General features: G+C 34.8%; 1 protein-coding gene across 1 annotated transcript in view; it reads right to left on the bottom strand.

Annotated features, from left to right (window-relative positions):
• The window catches only part of LOC128673858 (guanylate cyclase 32E-like), an 85,927-nt gene extending 62,391 nt beyond the window's left edge, over positions 1 to 23,536 (bottom strand). Inside the window, exons 1-4 of the mRNA XM_053752011.1 lie at positions 23,308 to 23,536; positions 16,315 to 16,859; positions 6,948 to 7,093; positions 1,628 to 1,739 (exon numbers count right to left, since the gene is read on the bottom strand). Of these exons, the coding sequence (XP_053607986.1) occupies positions 1,628 to 1,739; positions 6,948 to 7,093; positions 16,315 to 16,818 (762 nt within the window). The 5' untranslated portion in view covers positions 16,819 to 16,859; positions 23,308 to 23,536. The remainder of the gene's footprint in view (positions 1 to 1,627; positions 1,740 to 6,947; positions 7,094 to 16,314; positions 16,860 to 23,307) is intronic.

The raw sequence follows: 23,536 nt of genomic DNA on the forward strand, positions 1-23,536 counted from the left end.
CACGAAGATAAATTTTGTCCTTTACAGCACATATATTGGATTAATAGATTCTGAAATATCGTGAAATTAAAAAATACGCACGCCGAATTATTTGAAGTAGGTACTGTTGTTATTGTTGAACACGGCACGCGGCGACGGCGGCTCGCGGTGTAACGCAGAGCGCGGTCATAACCCGCAACGAATTCGTAAGATTTTTACTTGACGACATAAGTATGTCGTGCTCATGGTATAGACCGCAAAAAAATCGTAAGATTTTTACTTGATACTTATGTCGTGCTCATGGTAATTTTATTTATTTTCGTTGTATTTGTATTTATTTGTATTATATTTGTATTCATACAAAAATTGTTATTAGTTGTCAGAACAACTTTCTCTGTCTACTTTCTTTAATTCTTTATTAAAACTAAATTTACAATATACAATATTGCCCATAAGAGGGTGGGCGCATTATGTATCTATATATAAGTATATAAAACTCTTCCGTTACTGAGTGGCTGACTGACTGACAGATAACGTACACCAGAAACTGCTGGGAAGCTGAAATTTGGCATGTGAGTGTAGGTGAGCACTAAGAGAGTATTTTTGGAAATTCTACTCAGAAGGGGGTGAAAGGGGTGAAAAACTGTAAAGTTCGTGACCGTTGCACCGTTGAAGTTAGTGACTTGAAAATTTGGATTTTCGTTGTTTGCAACAAAGTAATGCACAAGTCTTTCAGATTTTTCTGAAAATTAACTCTCAACCCCTTCAAAAAGGGGGTGAAAGATTGTATGGGACTTAATACAATTTTCAAGATAAAAAGTTAAAAATTGGCACACTTACTTTTTGTAGTAAATAACAGTAACAGTAAATACAAAAAATGTTTAATTTATGTTTGTGGTTAACAAAAAACCGGGACGTAAAATGTCATGGAAAATGGGACGGCACGTGTAACGTGCAGAAAGCGGGAGTGGGAGTCGGAGCGGGAAATGGGACGGAGACACGTAGTGGGTAACGGGACGGGACACATTGCGAAAAACATGATGGCACACAATATGTAGGAAACGGTACGGGATATCTACATTACATAGCAGGAAGCGGGATTGGACAAGTTTGCGGGACGAGACATACAGCGGGAAACGGGAAATTGAACTAAAGATGAGAAAAAATGCGAATTTGAATCATATATGTTAACCAGTCTTACAGAGTACGCGATAAAATCACTAAGATTTTGCTAAGAAATTCACGCGGGCGAAGCCGCGGGCAAAAGCTAGTGTATTTATATAACTTTATTAGTTACCTTTTCGCGCTGACTATTATTTTGTATCTAAACTTGTTGAACTGTAGACAACAAACTTTGTAATCTAGTGTTGCCGATCGACAGGCTACTATCAAGACGCCGTCGATAGGCTGATCATCCAAATGAGGTAAAAGAATCAATAGTATTTAGTACCTACTAATTCCATGATTTTCACTCTGTACTGTATGGTGTACTCTGTACTGTACTAATGGTGACTTACACCTGTCAACTTTGACGTTGACCTGCGCGTCGCTGACGTTTAGACAAAATGGCGTACTTTTTTCTGAGCGACTAGAATGTTACAACTCTCTCTTTGTCTCTCTCGAGTATACTCTATAGGTAGGTACTTACATGTGATATGAGGGGGAGATTCCACGCTGCCGCCAATTTAGCTTCAGTATGACAGGTGCTGTCTGGTCCGAAGAAAGCCACCACACCCAGGTCGCGCATCTGAGTCATTACTCTGAAACAATTTATTTAACTAGTTCACCGCGAACTTAGACCGACGCGAACACAATATTTTTTTTACAAAATTGTGAATATTTAAATAACGACTGAACCGATTGTGATGCCCCACGAACCTAAAAATTCTATTGACAGATTCTACATACCTTTTAAATTTCATGAAAATCAGACCAACGGTTCGAAAGTTATCGCGTTACAAACATATGTACATACAAAAAATGTATTTTTGCCCCAAGTAGAATGGTAGACCTCAGTCAGACCTGGAGTCAATAAATTTGTTGTGTTTCACCGTTTGCTGATAAGTAACTGATAAATCCATCTGTAACATATCGAACAGATGATCTTGGCGGTGGGGTATTCGCCACTCCTCTCTATTCTCGGCTTTACTTTTAAGGTCTCGATACGACAAGAGGAACGTAAAAAATTGTTTGTTATGTCTTACTATCGTCGGTCCTACAACTAAAATCATTCGATTATAGATTTACCCACGATTGCCGCATGCCCGACGTCAACTTTGAGAATCCTACAACGAGTACACTACTAATATTAAAAATGCGAAAGTTTGTGAGGATATATGCGTGTATGTTTGTTACTCTTTCACGCAAAATGTACTGGACAGATTGTTATGTAATTTTGTACAAGGGTAGAATATAACCTAACACATAGGGTACTTTTTATCCCGAACTTCCCACGGAAGCGAAGCTCCGGGGCGCAGTTAATGCTACACATATTGAATTCTAGGATAGGACGGAACAAAATTCAAATTTGCAGTAAATAGTTGTTAATAAAATTGTGTCCGCTACAATTTACCCTGTATATATTACATATTATTAGAAAAAATAAAAACATTGTAAGAAACAATAATGGTAAGCCGATCTGGCATGATAGGGACCAACACTGTTCAAATGAGTTTCTTTCGGCATTTCTTCTCAGCAGTGGTCGTTCCGAAATGCCAGTAGTTTGTAGCTTGTGAGAAATAACTATAAATAATAAAGATTGACGAGAAAAAGTGCCTGTGAAGGTCTAAATTCTGAATAAAAGATTTGAATTTGAATTTGTAAGGTATGCTAATGAAGTATAAATCATCAATTTCAATCTAGCGAATCGAAGTAAACATTCTGTAATTATACGTAACTAGTGGCCCGTTCCGGTTTCGCTCGGGTAAAACCATAATAAATTTTACACCTAAACCATCATCAGGAATCTTTGGTGAAACTGACTGTACAAAAATCCGTCCGGCAGTTTTTGAGTTTATCGCGTTCGTACAGATAGACACGACTTCTTTTTATATATTTAAAAAAACTTGATCTCATCAACTCAGCCCGAGTTCCAGTTGACATAACAATGATAGAAAAATATTCGTGTTAATGTATAATATTTATTCAAAGCCAATTACTATGGTCCAGTCCATTTAAAGATGGCGGCGCGGTGACAGCGCGACGAGTGTGCAATAAATTTGGGGAGGTTGATGTGCTGTTGACTGTACATACAAATATAAATAATATATATGTTGCCTGCAGCTCCATAGCAGTACCCTTTGGTCAACATAGCACAACAACACACAACAAACACAACACAACACTTACTTTTATAATTTTCTTTTATTTCTTAGCGAAAGATAAAAAAAAATATATTTTAACAGATGCAAATTTCGAACACAGGCTAATGGCGCCTTAACTGATATAGTCATTCTAATTCTCATCAAAATTGGCTCAGTGGTTTGGCCGTGAAAGCGTAACAGACAGAAAGACAGCCAGACGTTCGCATTAAAAATTACACAAATGCATCCTTATAATCTTTCGCAATCATTATATTAGTAGATAGGATAATTCTTTATCAATAAAGTATAAACACAAATATGAATTTAGACTATAGACAAAAGAAATTATTTATTTATTTTTCATGTTGAAAATCTATGGGTAATTACGTATTTTTATTTATCTCTCTTTAGATGTTCTTACTTGAGGTTAATATATGTATAAGTTTGTGTGTTCTTAACATCAAACACGTGTAAAATAAGCATCAAGGAAAATTTTAACCGACCAAATCATGTATTCAACAGCACATCAAGTTACCCTGTATTAATCTCTATGGCGAGGTAATAACGACGAGTTTTCAATGAATTTGTTGACTGTGTGTAGGCCGAAAAATATCAAGACACTTCAACAATATCATCTAAGAACTTCTGTTTCTCAGAATTTAGGATAATAAGGCAAAAAGAACATAGCCGTCGTTTTAAAGGAAAATTTAATTAATTCCCTCTTTGATTTGGTTGATTTCGGTGCTGTCACGCCCCAGAGCTCGGGGTTTTGATGTTTTTGTTTTGGGGGGGATTTTAATTCTTATCATAACAATAACTGTATTTGCGTACGAACAAGAATGATATGATTTATGATTAACAGAATTCGCACTTCTTCTTCTTTATAGTCGTATTCCTCATGGCTGAGGGTCGTGGTTATTACGTGGAATGAAACACACACAACTTTCTTGGCATTATTAATGGAGTGGTTTGCCATTGCCTTCTCCATTTTACACACAAGTCAATAAGAATCAACCAGTGTGTTTTCCTTCACCGGAAGCAAGTAGTCGACGATGGAAACTACTATACATTAGTCAGATTGGTACACAAACTCATGTGGCACGAGTAGGATTTGAACCTGGGACCTTTCGATCCATAGGCGGGCGTCTCAACCATTACACCATCACAGCTTCGCACTAAAGCAGTGTTATAAGTACTCGAATATAATTATACATATTCTTACATTATATAACAAAGTCCGTCTGTTCGCAATAAACTCAAAAACTACTGCACGGACTTTCTTGGGTTTTCAACAACAGTGTGATTTCTGAGAAAGGTATAATTTAATATATTGTTACTCAAGCGAAGCCGGGACAAGCCGCTAGTAAAATATAAATAAACAAGTAAGTTATCAGCTAATATGATTGTACGTATTTCTGAATGACAATCATTATCTATAGCAGGCTACCATTAAAAATATCTGTAATAAAAATATTGTTAATTTAACAGTTGACTGAACTGAACACTCTGAATTCTCTCTTTCCCACGCTATACGAGAGAAGCTAATTAGAGTGGGAAAATAGAGGTCTATTTTCCCACTTCATCATACGGTAACCGTCGATAATACAAATTTTCTTTGTTTGTCTAGAGATACTCTTCCGTTTAACCCCCCAACGACATAAAAAGAGATACAATTTAAACGTATGTCTGTTCGTGGCATCGTCGTAGCCAAACGGCTGAACCGATTCTGATCTAGTTTTCTGATTTATTTATGTTGTAAGTAAAATGTGTAATCGGCCGTTAGGAAACCATCAATTCTTTTCTAGCAGATAAGAGGACGTCAGCAACGGCGGAGTTTCTTAAATTTTTGACCGAGCGAGCAAAGCGAACCAGTTCTACAAATCAACTTGGGGCAAAAATTCATTTTTTGCATGTTTGTCTGATTTTGGTGAAATTTTAAAGGTATGTAGTATAAGTTAATAGAATTTTTAAGTTCGAGGGGCGACAAAATCGGTTAAGTCGTTATTGAAATGTTTACAATTTTGTGTTAAAAAAATATTGTGTTCGTGAGGTTCACGACGTACTTAGTTTAATTTTTTCTCTCAACATCTTTTTAATCTCCTGTCAACAAAACGTCTAAAATAAATTTGCGTCCATTCTGTTACCATAACCATCGCAGGCACACGAACTTAAAAATCAACTCACGATTCCCCGGTCTTTTTATGAATATTGTAATTCTGACACGCTGCGAATCGAGTTTTAAAATTTGAAATGGCTAATCAGGAACTGTATAGTGATATAATGATCTTTTGTGTGTTTAACGATTGTTTTGTGTGTTAATTGCTAACACTAGAAGAGCCAGAGTTTATTCCAGTCGCCTAAAGGCATCTGACATGACTTTTACGACTATCCACTAGGTCTAATGTCAAGTAATCGCATACACACTAGTGAAACTTAAACTGTCAACCAGTGTGCAGGTTTCCTCACGATGTTTTCCTTCACCGGATGCAAGTGGTGGTCGATGAAAACTACTATATACATGAGTCAGATTGGTATACAAACTCATGCGGCACGAGTAATGATTCTAACCTGGGACCTTTCGGTTCACAGGCCGCCGACTTAAACATTTCACCACCACCGCTTCCAATAGTGTACATAAATAATTAATTATTTTAAATAAAATGTAATCTTCTCGGACTAGCCATCGATAGCAACATTACCTGGAAAACGCATGTAAACAAGGTAAAAGCCAAACTATCGAGTTTTGCGTATGCGCTTCGAGAAATCAAGAAAACAACTGACCTTGAAACGGCACTGAGCACTTATTATGCCTACGCGTATGCATGGTTATCCTATGGTATAATACTATGGGGTAACAGCCCAGACGCTTCCAACTTGTTTACAATGCAAAAGAAATTAATTAGAATATTAGTTAATATTAAAGAAACGGAAAGTTGCAAACCGCATTTCAATAAATTAAATATTCTCACTTTTCCCAGCTTATATATATTAGAGATCTGTAAATTTGTGCGTAAATATCCGGAGCTATACACCAGGCGCGGAAATGTAAACTCCAAAATACCCTTCCCGACATGAAAACAGGCTAGTCCTACCAATCAGCCGTCTAAAATTAAATTTTAATAGTACGCTAATTATGTCTATAAAAATATATAATAATTTACCTAAAGACATACAAGATGAGGTTAACGATAAATCGTTCTACAAAAAATTGAAAAAAATGTTAATAGACAAAACTTATTATAATATAGAAGACTACCTCGATGACAAATTGTAACTACAACGCAAGAATAATAACATTATTGAAATTCAATTTCTATTATTAAATTATTTATGTAATTAAGTTGTATATTTAAAAAATAGTTATTTTTAAGTGCGACCTCCTCTTATCTATATATTGCTGTGCCCGCCAGGGTCCATAAATATGTTCTTTTATATAATTTATAACATCATGTCAACTTTATGGTATGCAATAAATGATTGAGTATTGAGTATTGAGTATTAACAGCTCCTGTGTTCTTCAATTATCTCACTAACTAGTAAAAATATAACAACACACAATCGTCCATATTTCTCTCCGAAAAAAAAAAGTACAGAAAAAAATACAGTACAGTTTTTAAAATCTCTTAGCGGCCAGTATTTAAAAAACTGTCAACAAAAGAAACTGACCTCATGGTAAGGCTGTCCTTGTCTTTGGGCAACGAAGCCCGAGATTGCCCGATGTTGGCCGCGACGAACCGAAGCTTCAGCCCAGGCAATAGACTAGGTTCCCGGTTCACAGCTGCCACCGCCAAGGGCATAGCACCCAGTACCGTCTGCAAACAAAATTAGTCTCAATAAAGATTTTTTTTTTCTATAAATTTAGTTAAGTATAATGTATGATTTTTTTTGTTTGTATGCCATATGATTGGTATGCCATTGCCACAATAATTCCTTCACCTTTAGTACACAAACTCATGTGGCACGAGTAGGATTCGCGACCTTTCGACCTTTCCACCAGATACAGGATCCAAAAATCCCGTATAACAAACCAAAGAAAGCAATCTCATTCATAACAATATTCTCAAGGTCTATGACACATGATCGACGAGCGCGAACATTTGACGCCATTTTTCGTATCACTTTCCGCGCGCACTGCATACAAAATGAATTATGTTCTGTCATGTTATAGGATTTGTCACCCAAAAGGCTCCGTTATGTAGACAGTTTTTTGTTTTTTTTCAATATTATCATATTCCTTTCCTTTAGCTTGGCATGCGGCCTACTTGATGGGAGGTGGTTACCACAGTGTCACACGCGTGTTTCCAGCACCCTGTCTTTTGCCAGCACCCTGAAGGCCTATCATGAAACATACAAATACGTAGCTTTGGCACAAATATCCTTGATTACCTCTATATAAAGCCAATTTCCTTCTGCCAGAATCATTATAGGTAGGTATTTATTTTATTAATAATTTACATCTATCACATACGTTCATCAATCGATTGCGCTACGGAAAAATGTGTTTTAAATGATTTGGTGTGCCTATGTTGTATCAACGTGAACCCATGGAATTTGTAAGTACTACGACGAAGCACTTACTAAACCCATGCGTGAACCATTGATTAAAATGTGGGACAAACACACAGTTGCTATGAGTTGTAAGTATAGTAGACAGAGAAAACTTCAATGAAAGAGATTAGCGTAAGTATTACAATTACATGACAACAAATCGAATAGAGCGCTAATATATTTTGTCCCTCATCGTGTGTTCGGTTTTAAGTCGCCAATTGTGCCGCTTGGTCGTTCGGCAATTTTCCATCTCATTTGCTTATCTCGTCTCTCGTGTTTAGTTTTCATTGTTTTTGGTAAAAATATGCTGGAGAAATCTCATTAACGAGTGAGGTCACACGCACAAACAAATAGAAGGTCACAAGGTCAATTGGCCAATCGGTATCCGTACGAATGTCAAAGTTTCTGACCTTATATATATTTGATTACTGCCAAACGAAAAGCTATGACTGTCTTTAATTTGAAGATATCTCGTTCTCTTTTACCTTACATATTATTATATTACAGATAAAATATATATATATATACATACATATATATAAATAAATATATTAGGACGAATCACATAGATTGAGCTAGCCCCAAAGTAAGTTTGTCACTTGTGTTATGGGATACTAACTCAACGATACTATATTTTATAACAAACACATATATAGATAAACATCCAAGACCCGGGCCAATCAGAAAAAGATCATTTTTCATCATGACCCGACCGGGGATCGAACCCGTCCCGGTCTCTCGGTTCAGTGACAAGAACTTTACCACTGCGCCACCGAGGACGTCAAATATATATATCTCTAAACAAAATAAAACCCTAAAAAGTATATAAATAAAATTCATTTCACGAGTAAATTATTTAATAATAAATTGGTACGAGTTTAAGCTAAAAAAAAACACTCAAAACAACATATTTTTCAAAACCTAACGATACTTCGTCGGCCATTTGAAAAACAAAGCAGCGCATCTCAATTTCAAGGGTGGCACTGTAAACTCGTCAGTATTTTTAACCGTAACTGGACAGTCAATTTGTTCTAGTGATGGTGATAGCCTTGTCCTTGACGTGTGTGGCGAGCGCTCGGCATCAGGTTTCCAGTAATTGGCACTTGAAAATATATTTTTGTCACGTCCAATTTTTTTTATTTCTAAATTCATGTGCTTCGTTTATTGGTTTTTATTTTTATTTGCTGGCTGGCTGCATAGTCATGGTCAATGTAAAAAAGTTAGAATTTTTATTCAGATTCAAATTTTTCTGTTGATGAAGTTATTCATATTTAATTTTTAGAATCGAAGCTGTGGCTTTGTGTGGGTATCGCTTACGTGCTAATTTTGCGATATATTATGTGATTAAGTATTCCATGCGCTATTTCGGGATATATCTTATAAATGTATCAAATTTTATAAAGCTGTGATTACTGAGCTGAAGCAATGTGATTACTTCACTGCGTCTCACTTCGAATCGACTCGATTGTGAGAAGTGAAATACTCTGAACTTAATTCTTGGAAACTTCCAAGCCAACCAATATAGGCTGTGAAATTGTGACCCAATCTGCACTCCCCGACTAATAGGTTTGTTTTTGTTAGCGCCTCTAATAATATAGTCCGGTCGAATGTCTGTGTGTATTTAGTAGTCTCAGTCAAGTCTAGCTCAATTTAGGTAATTATTATCTAGACCCTAGGCAAACGTGTGCCGAGATTAATTAGCGAAATTTAGCTATTTTCAGCTGAATGTTGACTTGCTGAAACAAATCAGATTACATTGTATAAAGGCAACTACATAAGTCAACTTTGTTATATATAACCTGCTAACCTGCGCGCCGCTGATTTTTACGTAAGTGGCGTATTTTACGTTTTTCTGCACAGGTTAAAGTTAACGTCAACATTGTCTGATGCAACCGAACCTTAATTAAAAATAGTTTGGACGGCGATTGTAACGGTTGTTCTATTGTAGTCGCGTAAAATGTTTATCATTACAATACTAGAGGCTGTCCCTTTGTTGAAAGGTCTGTTGAGACCTGTTTTGCCGGACGTTTTTATAATAGCTTTTCATTGAACCCTATTGAAAATGGATTATATAATTTTAATTGAAATATTTAGATTAGATTAGATTTAATGATAATAGTTTAAACGCACTGAATTCAGCTTCATTTTAAGATCCGTATGGATCCATGCATCAAAATTTGTCCGCTGTATTTGGTGTGAAAATTATAAGAAAATACCTATACTATATATTTAAGCATATAGATAGACGATTTCTTTATTGCATCACTAGATTGTGACAGCAGCTTCGCCCGCGTTAGTTTCGTGCGATAATAACTTATTATTGTCAATATCTCGGGTTCTAAGCATCGTATCGCCCCTCTATAGCTGTGAAAATCGCATCAAATTACATCCACTTTGTGAGTGATGCGCGAATAAATATACAGGCAGACAAAAATGTAAAAATATTTTTTTTACTACTTCTATTAGTCCCGTGCAGACGTAGCCCATTCACAGTTTTATTATAATGAGTTATGTAATACATAAGGTTGTATATAGAAGCGATACCGACCGGACAACACGGCGCGCTTGTGGCCCGTCCCAGCTCGGGTAACAACATAAATTATACACGTAAGGAATCACACTAACTAACATTAACCCTAACAATTGGTGATAACCGCAAGAAAATCCGTGCAGTAGTTTTGAGTTTATCGCAACAGACAGACTGACGCGGCAGATCACCTTGTTTTATATATCAGAATCTTTCATTTTATTTATTTTATAAGATTATAAGAACAGCAGGACATGACAAAATGTTCTTATACCCCGAGGCGAATTACTGAAGTTTTCACGTGTTGGACATAAACAATACTCGCTCCCACGCGACGATTTGGCTTGTGACTTCGATTCAGCTAATGGCTATCTCGACAGTAAGATAAGAATTAATCGACTGTTTCCGTTATTGATAACCTTGTTTTTCATTGAAGTCGCCGAAAGATATAAATTATTTTCGCCTGACTGAACCACTTGTTTGTAAACAAACCACAAGTAAATTACTACTATATTTGATTTCGGCGCTAATTCAAGTATTTACAAACTGCTCAAGCGTCCACTGAAGCACTTCTTGTCACAACCCTGCTTGATCACATCACATCGCAAATAACTGACAAAATGCAAAATAAAGGTCAAGGTCAAGGTCAAGGTGAAGTGACATTCGAATTTTACAGGCTGTTCGTATGTAGAAATAATTCGTGAAACGCTTTGAATTAATCAAAGTTACAATTTTTGAAGTGAAATCTTCTTTAGCGGCGTTGTGCACTTTTTGTGACGGGTAAAAAATGTTAAACTCGCGTCAGGACACGTGACCCTGAACGAAAATTCGTAAGACGTCAAAAATGCACAACGTTAATATTCAATTTTCCACTTCTGCTGGCACTCCCCACCCCACCTGGAATGCAACCCTTTTTTTTATTCATTGAGTGAGTTCAATGAATCAATAAAATAAAGGTTGCATTGTCATTATGAGTGATGAAGAAATTTAATTTACACCAAAATAAATCTAAATCTAAACTAATATAACGTGAGAATAGCTTTAACGCCTAAAAGGATGACAGTTTAATAGTTTAATAAACAGTAGTTTATTAAACTATTCTATCTTGGTCGTTTTAAAACGACCAAGAGCAAGTTAGACTCGCGCATTAAGGCTTCCATACAAATTTGTAAATTACACAATACTAGATGTTGCCCTGAGCTTCGCTTCCGTGGGAATTTTGAGAAAAAAAAAACAATGTTCTGCCCTATTATTTTTATTTACCTCATTATCCATAGTCATCATTACGTTTGATTTTTAGTGTGGAATTGATATTCAATGTCATATGAAATGATGGCACTTCTATTACATTACTAGACTATATTATATTCCAAATTCAGTGGTTATAACTTATAACAATGTTAATTTGAGCAGAAGCTTGAGTCTAACTGTCTCGCTGAAATAAGAAAAGTTTTAGCCGAAATCAAGTTTTTGTGGCTTAGTAAAGCGCTCATATATATGATTGCGAACAAGGAAAATTTGAATTATCACAAGTACTAAACCTAGTATGAAAGTTACAGCTGTACGAGTCATTTTCGCCCACTACTTTCGCTAAGTCAGACGAAAACTAATTTTTTTAAGTCAAATCATAGTGAAAATTCTCATTGAGAAGAAATTTTGTTTCATTCCACATAATGTTCTTCGAGGACAACAGAAGACCGAGATCAAAATTCAACACAGAGTGATACACATCACTTCTTGACAAATTTACAAAATCATATAATTTATTCAGAAATTAGGCCTTCACAAGCACTTTTTCACGACATACTCTAAATTAAATAATATTTACCAAAGCTACAAACTACATAAAACTTTAACTGAATCATCCACTCTGTGATCCTCGAATGTTTCTTGTTGCATTTAGGGCTGTGATGCCGTAAAGCCAGTGAAAAAGAAACCAATTTTTTTTAAAGATTCGACTGTATTTACAACAGCTTGCCTGAGGTGAATTTTTAGGAACCAATCTTTAGGAATGCTATTTCTTCCTCTCTCTGTCATCTGAGCGATTTCCCGGTTTCTTCCTCAGCCTTTTTGAGCGTCGGAACCCAGGGTTCGCTAAATGCTATTATTGCTTATCAACTGCCAATGCTGTGTTCCTTAGTCGCCTTTTACCAGAGATATCCACGGGAAGATATAGGGTGGAATTTTAGGGCGGAACCATACGCCACAATGGGTTCGTCTAAATTTCGCTCTAAGACTATAATAGTCGATATAATACCCCATTATATCAGGCTTAAGTAGGATTGCTCGGATCACATGAGATGATGAACCATACAGTATAGCAATATGATTAAATATGACATTCCACGTATAAATGTATGTTGTGGTCGATTTTTATTTGCGCATTTTTCCGTAATCTGCTAAAATATAAATAATAAAAAACTATTAATAATAATAATAAAAAATATTGAATTGATTTTCAAGACACTCAATCGGAAAAGCCAAAAGAAAAAGGGACGACAACTCCACGAGTATTTCACAGAAACTAAATTAAAATTTGGAATAAATTATAAACATTTGATGGCGAAACCTGCTCCTTTTTTGGAAGTCAGTTAAGAAAAACATACGCAAAAGCCGTCCATAATAAAGTCACTTTAACAAGCGCCTACTGCGCTACAATATGTGCTACGAATATACTACGAAAAGGCTACGACAGTGCTACGAGCTACGACCCGTCTACGATGTTGCTACAATCCGTGCTACAGTCAGTTACAGAAACAAAAATCTCTCAATTCCGCATGTTCCTGTATATAATGAAAAATAAGAAGGGGTGGTGGTGTAATGGTTAAGACGCCCGCCTGTGGATCGAAAGGTCCCAAGTTCGAATCCTACTCGTGTCACATGAGTTTGTATACCAATCTGACTCATGTATTAGAAGAACACAGGAGCTGTTAAATTTTATTTAAAATAATTAATTATTTATGTACACTATTGGAAGCGGTGGTGGTGAAATGTTTAAGTCGGCGGCCTGTGAACCGAAAGGTCCCAGGTTAGAATCATTACTCGTGCCGCATGAGTTTGTATACCAATCTGACTCATGTATAGTAGTTTTCATCGACCACCACTTGCTTCCGGTGAAGGAAAACATCGTGAGGAAACCTGCACACTGGTTGATTCTTATTAACTTGTGTGTGGAATGGAGAAGGCAATTGCAATCCACTCCATTAATAATGACAAGAAAGTTGTTGTGTGTGTTTCATTCCACGTAATAACCACGACCCTCAGCCATGAGGAATACGACTATGAAGAAGATGGTAATAAAAAATAATAATGAAGGATTTTTATGGGACTAATAAAATCTAAAACATTTTTTTTATAATTTTTGACAAACAAAGAAAACGGACTATAAAATTTATCAATATTATTGCTAAATTATATATGAGATGTAGTCATAAAGCTTTCATATATATTATATTCATTTCATCCCAAATATTTGTTAAATTTTCGACGAAAATTACCGTCACAGAATTAATATGATGCCAATAGTGTCGTAGTAAAAATAACGCTTATCTAACATCCAAATAATAACAGTAGAAAAACATATCCAAGAGATTACGACAAATCGACGAAAATCTGCGCGCACACGAAATCTGTTCACTAATTTATTCCCTTTGACATAACTCGCTGGGAGTTATCGTATCTTGCTAGTAAGTTAAACGTCATCAATTTCCCTACCTTTGATTTCCACCATAGATAGATATATATATATATATATATATATATATATATATTATAATATTAGTATGGATAGTATATTCTATTTTATATAAGCACGAATAACCTATAGCTTTACACTTGTAAATAAATAAATATATTAGGACAAATCACACAGATTGAGCTAGCCCCAAAGTGAGTTCGAGACTTGTGTTATGGGATACTAACTCAACGATACTATATTTTATAACAAATACATATATAGATAAACATCCAAGACCCAGGTCAATCAGAAAAAGATCATTTTCCATCATGACCCGACCGGGGATCGAACCCGGGTCCTCTCGGTTCAGTGGCAAGAACTTTACCACTGCGCCACCGAGGTCGTCAAATTAAATGAACATTGATTTATTCAAATACTTTTTTTTGTTTACTCATAGAAACTAGAGAATATAGCTTTGTGGCTTTCATAACTACAGCCGACCTAGTTACGATCGTGTTTACAAACGGGTCAGACTAACGTAAGAATTGGTTTATAGTAGTGGCTATTTTTATCCAGAAAGACACGTATGTATGCGTCGATTTCTTCTTATTGAATATCAGTTTCATATGAGTAGGGAATCGGAACAGAGGCAATGGTAACAGACGCTAAGGGGGGTCTGAAATTGTTACCTATTTTAGTAGCGTCGGCAAAGGATATTTAAATAAAATAAACAAAATATTAGATTTACACATTCGAATATAGCTATTTACACTTTTTTGACTTATATTCCACTAAAAACAATTTAAAATTTGTCAATTTTTACTGAGCAGGAACGCGAAACATTATGACTGTCGTTGCGCGGCCCTCAGTTTGTCTACTGGCCGAGTGGGCGTAAACCGGTTTTATCCGGTTACGGCGCGTATGCGACAAGCGGCTAGTAGACACGCGCACACGGGTACACTACACTACAAGTTTGTATTGCACAAACTTGTAGTGTAGTGTACCTAGGAAAACGTAGTTGTTAGAACCTTAGCCTCCGTTCCGATTTTCTACTCCTGTGATCGCTTTATACTGTATGTTATTTGTTATACATAATTATCATGGCTCATCAGCCCCATTCTATACTCATACAGACAAGGAGTCCACCGACAAAGTTCTTATATGAAAATGAAATTGTTGAATACAAGCCATGTTACTTTTTCACAAAGTTAAAAAATGGACTTGAGAAAATTTCTTCCTTTTGATTTTCAGGTTTTTTCAGGCTTCCATACTGCTCCTTTGTATGCCTTAGAAATTTCCGGGAAGTATAAGATTTTCGAGAATCTACGGAACGGAATCCACTTGAGTCGCTAGATCTGTGTTTTTTAGTAACCAACCTTGAATGTCACTACATCAATGTCGCCAAACATTGTTTACGTCGCGTCGCAGCCAAATAGGAGAGGTGTCTGAAAAATATCCCGTCCCACGCGGCACACGTTTTGTAAATAAAGTTACTTGACAAACGACGCCAATTTGACGCCGACAAAAGCGCAATAGCGCAACAGCGACACCTAATTATAGTAAATACGCTCAAAGTGCCGTACAGTTATTGTTGTAGTTATTAAAAAATATCGAAAAAAAAATCTGTTCTCAAAATATTAAATACTTCATAAATTTAATTTATTTTCATTAGCCAAATTTTAATTTATTTTTTATAATTATCTGAATAAATTACTTTTATGTGTTTATGGCAAAAAAATTACAATAAATATCCCTACGTCCACTAAAATCCATCTTGAAGATCCATCGATGATTTTTTTTCCAATTTACTTTGGCAAACTGTAGGTACTTAATCTGGCAAAGTATGGTTTATTCTCAGAGTACAAACGATAATAATACTTACATAATAAAATAACTTTCATAAGCTTGAGGTAATTACCTTAGCCCTTATTGCCTTTTAATGTATTATTAATGAACAAAGTTTCGGGAAATGGAAAAGCAACTCACAAAATGCAGGAGCGGGTAAAGACAGGAAGGCTTTTTAAACAAGATATTCCATGTTCCTATATTACTACATTGATGCTGACTTTAATCTGCACATCACCGATGTATAGACAAAATACTTTGCGATTTTCTACGTAGCTTAAAGTCAATTCACAATATATCTATACTTAATTCTATTTTTTTTTTTAATCCAAATATAAGTTATTTAGCATTAAATAACAAATTCAATAAAAAAGTAGTAGTTTGTTTTTTGTATTTATACTTACATTTTAACGATAGTTAAAAACATTTGAACTCACCTGACTCCGACCATAAGCGCCTAGGAATCCAATGGTAATTGTCTTGTCATCAGTCCAATTCGCCACCAGACTGGGGCACACTTTGGCACTACCACACTCACTGGTCACCAAATCGTACAAATTAACACCATTTGTCTCAATTTTGTCTATGGACACTTTATCATCTATGAGATTTGTGGTCACTCTTGAATATATGTTATTTAGATATATAGATCCGAGTATTTTCGCATTAACAGCGGGATCGTCTGCCAAAGTATTATTTATTACTTCACAGGATTTTTTGTGTATTACATTAGTATCTTCTGAATCTTTAAATACTATTTCTATTGCAGTTGCATTATCGTTATCAGTTTCATCGTCTATATTCAATTGGAATGCTGTGTCGGTGGTTTCATTAGTATTATATGGTAAATTAGCGCCTACAGAATCATTTTGAGCTGACTTGGCTCCTACGCCTGCGTTGCTCATTACTAATATCACCGTCAGAATGATAATTACAGACATTTTGATCAATTCATGCTCGCTCGGCTGGAAACGACGTTCATCTGTGAACAAACAAAAGGTAGGTTAAAGTCAGTTCTGTGACAGGAAAATGTAGTTCCAGAGGTTTACAGATTGCCGTGTTGTCAACTGCTAGCTGTACCCAGTTGCTAGACATTTTCCAAAAAATTGCTAGATTGCTAGATTTTTTTTTAACTCAAGAAGTTGCTAGAAATAGCTTATTATTATAAATAGATTTTGATATTAATTTGACATTATTATTTAAATCAGTAATATTTGTTAATATTTGTTAAAATGCATTCTCGAATTTAGTAATTAATAGCAAATTGATATAGAATTTTGTGCACGTCTGTCATTATTGTAAACACTATGTTAAGTTATCAATATGTGAAATGTGATTGTATTGTGTTTATGTTGTTGATGTGCCTATATAAATAAATAGCTAAATGTTACATTAAATAGGTATAGATTATCAATAGCTGCGTTACTTCAAAACTTGCTTTTAAAGGTAGCTAAAAATTTTTGTTACAAGTTTCACAAAATAGTAGCTGTACTCGTATGTCAGCAAACAATGCTAGGATCTTGCTAGAATGTTGCTAAGTTGGCAACACTGCAGATTGCCGTGTTTCGATGACCTCTGTGGCACATAATGTTAGACAGTTTCATCGGAAGTCCCGAATTCGTTATCTGGTTAGGTCAATATGGAAAACAAAGATTTTCAGATTGACCTGGGTCATGTTTTGTCTGTATAGTACAACTATGTTATAAAATTATATAGTATCATAGAGTTATTATATAAGTTCGAGCTTACTTTGGGGCTAACTCAATAAATTTTTTGATTTATATAATATTAATATTTTAAACAAATACTTTAGCTTTTTTAAAAGATACAGGTTTCCCATGTGAAAGTCAAAAAGAACAAACAAACGCATGCATAATATTTGAATATATTGCGTGGGTGGTCCTGTGTATAACGTAACTAATTTTCATGTTTAGTTTCAGAAAGATTAGATATATTAGACGTCTTTTGATCGAATACTCTGATTTTAAATCATGTCACGGAAAGCTATTTGTATATTGAAACATTGTTTGGCAAACAAGAGCCTATACGACTTGAATCAATATGCTATTATGTCATTATTGATTCAAGTTATGTAGGCTCTTGTCGCTCAATAAAAATGAGTATAGTTTTGAAATGAATCATGTAGATCATACAATTGTATGAATAAATACTTGATTTTGTTCTAAATAGATCATAACCATGTATTGTGTGCCAAATTATTCATTAAACTCGCTGCGTTGACCTCAGATAGACACGGCCAGTTGGAAAAGCTAAGCCAACTATTCAAAATTATAATTTAATGATTGATTTTCAAGTGAACCCTGGACTTCGAGGCGTCATAGCTCCAAAATGTAATCGGAAATACGTGAGGAGAGAGATTATCGCTTCGTTATCTTTCTGAACGGTCATGCATATTTTGAACTAGGTGCCACCGAAATCCTTACTAATATCACTATATAGTATAAAACAAAATCGCTTCCCGCTGTCTGTCCACATGTAAGCTTAGATCTTTAAAACTGCGCAACGGATGTCGATTAAGGTTTTTAAAATAGATAGATTGATTCAAGGGGAAGGTTTTGGTGTATTATTTATTATGGTTTTACCCGAGCGAAGCCGGGACGGGCCGCTTATAATGTTATAAATAAGAAAAAGAAGAATGGAAGAAATTTCTTTAGATATAAGTAGTACCTCTATACTTAGTTTCGTATTTTTAAGTTTTATATTTACTTTGTTATGTTATGTAGATAAATAAATAAACGATATACCTATATAACCTAAAGTACCTTAACAGGTACTTTAGGTTATATAGGCACTTTTGTGCTATCAATTCGTTAGAAGTGCTCAACGTCATTATCCTGCTAAACGAGTTTTCTGCACGATTTTCCTTTTAAGATTTCTCGAAAACAGGAAATTTATCCCGATATCTTGAAACTAAACGCTTGTTGTCAGTTTATTATCGTGTTGAACTGCATTTTGTACGAGTAGTATGGAAAATATAACATTTTTCACTACGCCAAAGACAAACATCGAAACAGATTGTTTCGTTTATCATTCTAATTTTAAGTACCCGATATATACTTAACTAATATTATAAATGCGAAAGTTTGTTGCCTCTTCACGCTCTATCTACTCAACCAATCTTCTTGAAATTTTACATACATGTAATTTGAAGTATTCAGAAGGACATAGGGTACCTTTCATACCCGGAAAATTAGCGCAGACGAAACCGCGGGCAAAATCTAGTTACCTATAAACATCTAAAATTTCATAATTTTAATTAAGTAATATTTGATCATTCAAATATTTGATTTTTTTTTTTATTTCACTCAAATATTTTCCATTCTTATTTCGCTGTTTCAATGTTGGCAACATTTATGAAAGGTCAGAATTCCGTGAAATTATGTATACGGTTTGCATATTATGGTATGTGTTTTTACAAAACTTTTTATTAAAACTTTTTTATTTTCCTTGCTAATGTATATTCAACCTTGACCTGTTCGACATTGAATTTGTAATTTTGTTTTCATTTTCATTATTGTAAGTATAATAAGAATGTAATACTTACAAAATGTTGTATGCTTTTATATTTCACGCTAATATATGTATATTCAGATATCGAACATGAATTTTTAATTGAAATTTTACAATTGGTTTATTATGTGTACAATATCCTAATGGTTCTCTCAGAAATGTCTCCTAATGAGGGAAATCTCCTAATATTTCAATGGAAATACAACTGGTTGTATCAAAAAGGATTATTTTATTTAGATGTCTCATTCTTTTTACACGATCGACACAAAATCAGAACACAGAATTTCATTCCGGTCGCCATCTCACATTAGCACACCACTGTGACCTAATTATTGTCCTAATGGTTCCATCTGTTCATTCGACACGTAGTACGGGAACCATGTTATTTTCAGCCGTTAATAACTTGGAAGTCCGTAAAGTGAATGAACACCAAATGACTGTCCAATAGCCCAGTAATTTAGGTTAGACACACGTGACGGAACTTGCATAATGCATGTGCATGTGCATGAGCATAGGTTTTTGAAGCGAGGTTAAACAATATTACACTATCCATCAATGTATCATACAAGTCTCGAATAGCAAATGAACAAACATTTCCACTTTATGTATTTTCACGATTTTGAACAGAGCCAACCCATTTTTATATCTGTGAACCAACCAAGAAACAAAAGAGCGGTGTACTTTAGATTAATTCAAAAGTCAATTTGGAGCTCACTCTATAATCTCCCGCGGAGGTCGTACGAGGCGGTTAAAAGATAACAACTGACAGATAGACGGCTGAATCTTATCTTGTTTAGACCACGATGAAAAGTACTCGTAGAAAATAATTCTTCACCCTTGAACTCGCCGAAATTTTTGAGCGCAGTTAGTTTATAATGCTAACCGATTTTTGTTTAATTTTTATATACTTTTTTAATCTATAGATAGAAACCAGAAAACTAGTTTCGCTAGTACAACAACAAGTACCGTAGTAATTAACAATCTACTTAATGTCACAATGCAATAAAACTTCAATTAGATGTCATTATATTACAAATTTTAATAAGAAAAATCTTTTGTTTTTTATTACCTACTATTACTATTATAGATTCATGATCAAATAAATTTAAGCAAATAAATTATTTGATTTAAACGGTTGAATCAGTAATACTTTTTTGTCCCATTAATCTGAATTTCCAGGCAAATGACACCCCGGGTACAACTAATAATGAGCAATTTAAATCTGCCATTTTTCTTAATAAAAATATCTTTTCCCAGAGGAGGTATTTTGTTAATATGTGGGCGGCACCCACATATTAACAAAATACGAAGAAATCCCATCCTAAACGCGTGAAGAGGTAACAAACAAACAAACTTATTTGCGCATTTATAATAAAAAAAATAAATAAATAAATGAGGACAAACCACACATTTGAGCTAGCCCCCAAAGTAAGTTCTAGACTTGTGTTATGGGATACTAACTCAACGGTACTATACATATAGATAAACATCCAAGACCCTGACCAATCAGAAAAAGATCATTTTCCGTCATGACCCGACCGGGGATCGAACCGAAAAATTACTGTGACATTGTCGTTGTCACAGTAATTTTTTACTGGTGGCCTTCGAATAGTCACCAAAATAAAAATTAGCCGACATTGATGTTCGTTGAAGTGTAAAAGTAATTGACGTTCTCATTTATAATATAAATACGAATTATTAATAAGAAAACAACAATAATTAGTCTGCGAATGGAAATTAAACTGTCTGAAACACAAATCGGAACATTGCATACAAAACTTCTTATTTGTATGATTACGTGATATACCTACATTGCTTGGCTAATATATTATTTTTTTTTAAACATTTATGGGGACAAATAATTATTCAATATACACTTATTTATTTTAACCTAAGCTACTATATACATACAGCTAAAAAAAATTAAAACAAATAATTAGAAAATAAGAATTATTTATATTATATATTTACAAAAATGCCAGTCCCTGCAATTCGTTACCTTGAGGTGGTAGCGTGCCCAAAATACTGACAATGCTGCTTAATCTCTGGCCTGGAAATATGCCAGCCTTTTGGTCACCTGTTACCTCAATGATTTTATTGGAGATGGTGGCTTGTGTGTATTTGGAAATGTTAGGAATAATTGCAAAAGTGTAATTACAGGTTTATTATTATTTATTACTAGCAATAAATATAATGGTTCAAGTTGCAATTCGAATGGTTGACTCAACGAAGAAGAATTATTTTAGTTTATTATTTACTAGATGTTGCCCAGGGCTCCGCTCCCGTGGGAATTTTGAGATAAAATATAGCCTATAGCAATCTTGGATAATGTACCTTTGTAATGGTGAAAGAATTTTTGAAATCGGTTCGGTAGTTACAGAGATTACCCGCCTCAAACATACAAACTCACAAACGCTTACCTCTTTATAACAATAGTTTAGATTATAATTTCAAAATACCACCCAGGACGGTACCGGGCTTTAAATTTGTCATCACTTAATGGCCCATATCCTTTTGACTTTGAATAGGCTTGGATATCCTTTGAACCATACACTAACCAGGGGCACGATTCCCAAGCAGTCGAAATTCATTTCATCAGTTTTCTCAATGTTTTTCTGAATATACTAGCGCTGTTTCAGCATTTACAAAAAAAATACCGGCAAAAAGTTCGAGCGAACGCATCTATCTATAGATCAAAGATTTTCGTTTAGAAATATGCTCAATATAATATTCAGAAAATATGTGGAGTGCATCGATTGCGTTAGATGAGAGCAGACACAAAGCGAATGTTTTCTAATTAAATAAATAAATATAATTATTTAAGGACAAATCACACAGATTGAGCTAGCCCCAAAGTAAATTCGAGACTTGTGTTATGGGATGCTAACTCGACGATACTATATTTTATAACAAATACATATATAGATAAACAGCCAACGCCCGGGCCAATCAGCCATCATGACCCGACCGGGGATCGAACCCGGGACCTCACGGTTCAGAGGCACGCACTTTACCACTGCGCCATCGAGGTCGTCAAAATGTATTGTTTAATTCGAAATAATGTACTATTGTTTATTCTAATTTCTAATTCCGCAAAATGTAATTGCTATTTGTTCCCGGATCTCCGCCCCAAGGAGCAATCACAATAAAATCTTGGAATAGCAATAACGTCGACCGAATTCCATCAAAATATAAAATCACTTAAAATACAGAGAGTATTATTAGATTATTAAATTGCTGGCAACAACTGGACGGGGATGGCCCAGGACAGAGATGGTTGGCGGAGACGGAAGGAGGCCTATGCCCAGCAGTGGGTCACGGAGGGCTGCAGATGATGATGATGATGACAGAGAGTATTTTAAATTATATGTTTTGATCTATCTTTTTGGTTTTCCAGAAATTGTTCTTTCTAAAGATAGTTCAAATTATAATATACTAAACCATAGGGAAGAGACTTAAAGTTATAAAAATTAAGTGACTATCTTTGCCTGCTTTCAATTTGGCAATCATGTAAAATACCAATCAGCCTAACATACACCAAAATACGACGCGAGATTTTGGTGTAATATGCTTATAATGAAACACCAAGCAATAAAATCATGTAAAAAAAACATATAAATAAAGTTTATTTCGTCTTCATCTCCGATTACATTTAACTTGGTGTCGGGTCTCCTGTCTCTTGTTTAGATTGTGATGGGGTTTATTTGAAAAAAAAAATTAATACAAACATTTAAAGTTTAAATAAAAGCATAAAAACACCCTGAAAAGTCCGCTGAGCTTTATGCTCAAGTAGAGCTGCGAAACTTGTTCCTACACATACTTAGTTAACTTAAAAATAAATTAGTTGCTTATAATAAAATATTACATAATACAAGCAAAGTGAATTTTAAAGTTTTTACCTGTTTCAAAACTGCGCGAATCCTTTTCACATTACATTAAAGTTGAACAAAAGTTACATTTTATAACTTAAATCTAACACAAAACTTAGTTATTACTTAAAAATACTAGTCCTTTTCATACGAATCGAAAGTTTATAAATCTTATTTTATGTGCTGTAATAGTAATAAATTAAGACGTATTAAATCGAAAGAGCTTTGAGCTTTGATCGACTTCCACCCGGCAGCGTGT

This window comes from Plodia interpunctella, chromosome 11 (genome assembly GCF_027563975.2).
Source record: "Plodia interpunctella isolate USDA-ARS_2022_Savannah chromosome 11, ilPloInte3.2, whole genome shotgun sequence".
NCBI classification, from domain to species: Eukaryota; Metazoa; Arthropoda; class Insecta; order Lepidoptera; family Pyralidae; genus Plodia; species Plodia interpunctella.